The 6,399-nt window shown below is 40.2% G+C and overlaps 1 protein-coding gene across 3 annotated transcripts in view; it reads right to left on the bottom strand.

Annotated features, from left to right (window-relative positions):
* The window catches only part of SMC5 (structural maintenance of chromosomes 5), a 105,494-nt gene extending 99,345 nt beyond the window's left edge, over positions 1-6,149 (bottom strand). For 2 of the 3 annotated variants that reach the window (XM_036260917.1, XM_036260919.1), the window contains exons 1-2: positions 5,896-6,104; positions 163-304 (exon numbers count right to left, since the gene is read on the bottom strand). In XM_036260917.1, coding sequence (XP_036116810.1) covers positions 163-304; positions 5,896-6,071 — 318 coding nt within the window. In that variant the 5' untranslated portion in view covers positions 6,072-6,104. Of the gene's footprint in view, positions 1-162; positions 305-5,895 lie in introns of all 3 variants that reach the window. The other variant, XM_036260916.1, reaches the window with a different exon arrangement.
* Positions 6,150-6,399: the final 250 nt, after the last annotated feature.

The raw sequence follows: 6,399 nt of genomic DNA on the forward strand, positions 1-6,399 counted from the left end.
GAAATCTCCTCCCAGCTTCTCTACCTGCCAACTTTATTCTTTATATTCAAACACTACACTTTTGCGTATTATATCCAAGGAACTAAAATGTAGAAATTGATTTCTTACTAAAGCAAGTCACCACTTTGAATTTCTTTTTAAAAAGTACTTATGTTAACTCACCTTATCTGCCCGTCCCATGAAAGCAGGTTTGCCTGCTAATCCAAGGCAAATGGCACACACAATGCTGGACTTCCCCGTTCCATTAGCTCCAATAATCATATTCAAGTGGGGTCCAGGACATACTTCACAGATATCATAAGTTCTGAATTATAAAGAGGTGAAATTACTAAGCAGAGAAGTGAAAGATATTTTCTTTACAAAAGCACTTTTTTCTTGCTTTACATTACCATCATCTACAGGCTTACTCAAATTCCTTTAAAAACCAGCTAATCTTACAAATTTAATGTTATTTATAGGTTGTTAATAAACTAGAGGGGAAAAAAATCTATTAATGGAAAAAATTAAAAAGCCAATCTAAAGAACAATATAAATGAACAAACAAAACAGACTCACAGATACAGAGAACAAACTGATGGTTGCCAGATTGGGGGTTGGGTGGAGAACCAGGTGATAAAGGTGAAGGGAATAAGAAGTATAATTGGTACTTACAGAATAATCAGGGGGATGTAAAGTACAGTATAGGAAATATAGTCAGTAATACTGTAATAACTACGTAATGATGGCAAGTGGGTACTTGAAATACTGGGGACCACTTTGTAAAGTATATAACTGTCTAACCACTATGCCGTATACCTAAAATTAATGCAAAATAATATTGAATGTAATTGAAAAATAAAATTTAAAAACTAAAGTAAAAACATTAGAAAAGTAAGAATTTGTACACTTGTTTCAACTATAATTCTGTTGAATAAAGCAAAGTTTGATATTATTTATTCTTTTTTAACAATAATAATACATGAAGAACATATCAAGGAAACTATACAAATAAAATCATTTTTTATTTTTCTATTTATTTTTTATCCTCACCCAAGGACATTTTTCCATTTCTTATTCAGACAGAGTGGAAGGGAAAGAGAGGGAGAGAGAGAGAAACATCGACGTGAAAGGGACACATCAAGTGGTTGCCACCTGCACGACCCGACCAGGGACAAACTGCAACTGAGGTACGTGCCCTTAGCGGGAACTGAACCCGGGTCTCTCTGGACCGCAGGCTGACGCTCTAACCGCTAAGCCAAACTGGCCAGGGCTAAAATAATTTTTTTAATATTTTATGGCAGAGAAGCCATGGCTCATAATGAAATCTGTATTTTTTTTTCTTTATTGATTTTAGAGAGAGAGGAAGGAAGAGGGAGAGAGAAATATCGATGAGAGAGAACACCATTTGGCTACCTCCTGCATGCTCCCTACTGGGGATTTGGCCCACAACCTGGGCATGTGTCCTGACCAGGAACCGAAGGGGCGACCTCTTGATGCATGGGTCAACGCTCAAAGACTGAGCCATACAGATTGGGCTGAAATCTGTAAATTTTACATTTCATTTTTTTAAATTAAAATGCTTAATATTAACTTTTCATATTCTAATATTTAAAGCAATCCAAATTTTTTTATTGTAATTAGAAAACCGAAGATATGTTATCAACCAATGGTTTCATTTTATTATTAATTTTTAAAAATTACATTCATTTCCTTGAATATGCTGTCAGAGATCCACCCAACGATGTATAGTCCATGTACAAATAAATCTATTCCTATGGGAAGAAACAAGAATGCATCAACACCAAGTACTTCTGTATTATTCACTGGCCAGAAAGGTGCATGCTGTCTACCACTCTACCTACAACAATAGCATCTAATCCTTTTTAGTGGCTAGGGACAGCTATGGCAAAATGTGAAGCAAACTCTGACTCAGACCTTTTTCTCGCTTATCTCTGAATACCCTGAATTAAAACCCATAAATAATATCCTGTTCCCCCAGGGTTTCAGTTAGCTGCCTACTAATTTCCCAAGAATAAGTTTTACCTGTTACTAATCTGCTAAATATACAGGGGGGCAAAAGTAGTTTTACAGTTGTTCGTATGGAAAAATAATACAATAATTAATAAATAATAATACAAGAATAAAGTGTTTTGCAAACTCACAACTGTAAACCTATTTTTGCCATACCCTGTATATAAATCATTTACCCAAATACACTTCATCTTTAATACTCAAAGAAATTACATGGCTGGTGTGGCTAAGTGGATTGAGAGTCATCCCATGGATTGAGAGGTCCTGGTTCGACATGCCTGGGTTGCCAGCTCTATCCCCAGTAGGATGCATGCAGGAGGCAGTCAACTGATGTATTGCTCACATCGATGTTTCTCTCTCTCTCTCCCTTCCTTTCTCTCTCTCTAAAAAAAATCAATGAAAACATATTTTTAAAAAATACTCAAAGAAATTAGTACTTCTGAAATGCCAGGTGGTAATAAAAATAAAAACAGGTGGTAAAAAAGAAGTATTTTCTGGCAGGTTTCCAACACCACATCCCTACACAGCATCTATCTACTTTATATTTTCAGATGCTTTGTTCTGTTAGCAGCTGGGTCTTGAAAGAATCCTTTAAAACGGTTAAAATAAAACTAGTTTGGGAACTTCACACATCTGGAAAATTACCTGACTTGGATTTTCTTAATCCCAAAACACAAGTCCCATTCTTTTAACATCTGAATATCCTGCTGTGAAATCTCCACGCAACTGTCTTACTAAAATAGTGATGCAACTTGTATTTAAAAAACAATAAAACCAACAGAAAAAAATATGAGAACTTCTGACCTATACAATACAACATATATTATAAACAGGAAGAGTTGCTAAAAACAAAACAAAGCCTTTGCATTTAAAATAATTAACTGTCTGCCCAGCTGGTGTGGCTCAGTGGACTGACCATCATACCATGGACTGAGAGGTCCCAGTTTGATTCCCAGTCAGGGCACATGTCGGGGTTGCCATTTTTCTACCCAGTAGGGGGCGTGCAGGAGGCAGCTGATTGATATTTCTCTCTCACATCAATGTTTCTCTCTCTCAAAATAAAAATCAATAAAAACATTTTAAAATAAAATAATTAACTGTTCTGACTCTACAATATGTTTATTGGGAATTCCCTTTTGTGAGTTCTCTTTTGTCTAAGCTCCCCTGAAACAGCTATTGTCAAAAGCCCATCCTCTTCTCAGAATATGTATTTTGCCTAATAGCTCATGTATTCTCCATGGCCTCAGATAGCATCTACATGCTGAAAGTCAGCCCAGATGACCTAAATATGAAATTACCACTCAATAACTTTGTTTGGAAGTCCCACAATAGTCACCTCAAACTTAACACATTCGAAACAAAACACACCATCTTTGTCATCCAAAACCACACTGTGATATCCTAGTGAATGGTACTATCATTCAGAAACCTAGGCAGTAGTTTTGAATTGTCTTTGATTCTACCATCTCCTTAACCTCTACCTACAACACCTTTCCATCAATCACCAAATCATGCCGGTAGACATACAAATCTGACATACTTGTTAAAAAAATAAATAAGAAGAAAAAAATAAGATCCTTCATAATTTTGCTCTAACTTCACCTTTTTCTACTTTCTATCTCCTTCCCCTCTTCTCTAATCAGACCTCTAAATTCTACCTATGATGAATTTCTTTTAGTTTCTTGACTATTTTAGGCTTCTTTCCTTCCTCCAAGACTCTGCACATGCTGTTCCTTCTACTTAGAAAACTTACCCTCCAATCCCAACCCCATTTGACTTGGTTCACTCAAAGGAATCCTTCCCTTGACCATTCTCTTCCAGGCCATTTCGGTTCTCTAAGCTTACCTCTCTTATTTTATTCCTAAAACTCAAAAGTTCTGTCACTGTGAAAATAAAACCTCACTTAGCTCTGTGTTTTCCAGCCAGATTTTTTTCTCCTCTTCACATCTAAGTTTACTGCCTCATACTCCTTCATTTGTCTATCACCAAAAGTTTCCTTCTTCTACTGCTTCAGGAAAGAGTCAAAGATTTCCTAATTGCTAAATGCAGTGGGCTTTTTTTTAGTCCTGTTATCTGACTTTAATGTAGCAGATATTATTGAAACACTCTTCTTCCTTGGTTTCTTTTATAATACCCTCCCCACAATTCTTCTCTTACCTCCCTGAACAGTTCCTTCTCAGCCTGTGAATTCCTTTACCGCTCACCCTTAAATGTTGGCATTCCTCCAGGACTCTATACTTGGCCTTCTATTTCTCTTATTTATATTTCCTTTGGGGCAATCTCAACCATTTCTGATTCCCAGATCTCTCACCTGTGCACATTTTCCTGTAAGCTTCAGACACTTAAAATACTACCTAAGGAAGATCTGTTAGATGCCCCACAGGAAACCTGAAGCACGGGATCCAAGAGGCATTTATTATTCTCCCCAAATTGCTCCCTGTTCTGACCGTATCTGACCCATTAGCTAATGCTGCACTTTGCTTTACTCTCATGTTTCACAATAAATCTGAAGCCAGATCCTGTCAAATGTCTTTTCTTTCCACTGCTACTTCCCAGTGCTACTCCTAGGTTCAAATCCTGATCATCTCTTGCCTTCATATTGCAAAAGTCATCTTGCCTCCAATCTTGCACCCTTTCTAATTCATCCTTTACACTACTTCCAGAGTAATATAAATCACACATCATTCTCTACTTACTATGCATCCTGATTGTTTATAGAATGAAGCTGGAATTCCTTAGCACAGTACATACCCTCAAGCAGTTGCCTACCTCTTCAGTACCACCTATGTTCACATATTCTCTCACATCCTATGGTCTACTGAAATACCTGATGCTTCCTAAATATAACGAACTGTTGCAGGCAGTTCCTACTGTCTAGTCCTTATCCCTTCTTTTAAGACTTTTATAAAGTCTGTACAAAGCCCTTTCTCACAGCTGTGGAAGATATTAACCACTGCATCCTTTGTGCCCCCATGGCATCCTGATAATATACATTATCATGGTAGGTAACTCATTTGATGATCTTTCCTGATCTGGATTCAAATAGTAATTCAGCTACTAATAGCTGTGTAAATGTGGGCAAATCAACCTCTGTGAGCTTATCTTATCAACAGAGATAATATAAAGAGTTGCTGTGAAGAAAGAATGACAGCATTGTATAAATAAAGCACCCACTTCTATAACTGGCATTGATAGGTGCTTGAAAAGAAATGTTGTTATTGCAATTGTTTCCCCCTACGTCACTCTGTGCAAGCTTAAAAAAAAAGTCTTGATCAAATGAACTGTAAGGTGCTATACTAACACGGTATTTGTGTTCAAACACATTACCATTCTAAAATGATTATTATGAGTTGTCTGGAGGGAGAGAAAGGGACCAGGGAAGGATCTGTTGGGAGGCCCAACAGCTGGGAGTAAGGCTTAATTTTCTTGTACTTTGCAACCTCCATCCCGTACTATCTCCACCATCCTTATCTGGCAACTGCCACATCACCACCACCACTGTGATTTGAACGTTGCTTCTGTGAGTCCCTAGAGCCCCCCGTTTCGTGAATTGCAGATTATGTCCTTCCTCTGTAGGCAGTGACTTCCCGTGGGCAGAGATCTAATCCCTACTACATCCACTGCCCGGCAAACGACGCTTTCTAAACACGCTGGTGGAATGGATAAAACACAAAACGAAAACAAAAACGCATCACACAAGACACACACCTAGGACACCAACACACCCATCCATCTCCACAGCCTACGGACATCTGTGCCAGTAACCCCGGCACAGACCCACGGCCAGGCTCACAAGCCAGGCACACATTCCCCCAGCCCACCCACGCGCACACAAGCACGCAAGGCCCACTCGCCTCCCCGCCGCCGCGCGGCCTCGGCACTCACAGGAAGTTCTCCATCGCGATGCGGACGATAGAGCCTTCCACAAAAGCTCCGGACGACGGCAGCGGCGGCGCCGAACTCTTTTTCTTGCTCGGGACCTCCGACGAGGGATCTCTCGGGAGAGCTCTCTTGGAGGCCAGGGGGCTTGAGGTAGAGGTCTTCCTGCTCGAAGTCGCCATCCTGGCTTCCCCTCCGCCCCGCAGCGGCTTCCGTTCCCACCGACCGGCGGACCGGCGCCCTGACGTCCCGCTCCCGCGCGAACTGCTTGGTGCGCGACACCGCCAGAGAGCCCGCCCCGCGCCTGCGCAGTCCTGGCCCGGCGGCGTCAGTGGGCACGCCCCCCCGGACCTGGGAGGGCTGCGCGAAGGAGGAGGCGGGTGGGGGTGGGAGGGGATCTGGCTACGGGTATTACCTTCCTACAATTTTCAGGGTTTATTATTATTATTATTAGCATTATCACCTTATTTAGAAAAAGATGGCAATTGCATTTAGTATTTTCAAAACCCT

This window comes from Molossus molossus, unplaced genomic scaffold, assembly GCF_014108415.1.
Source record: "Molossus molossus isolate mMolMol1 unplaced genomic scaffold, mMolMol1.p scaffold_m16_p_14, whole genome shotgun sequence".
Lineage (NCBI taxonomy): Eukaryota > Metazoa > Chordata > Mammalia > Chiroptera > Molossidae > Molossus > Molossus molossus.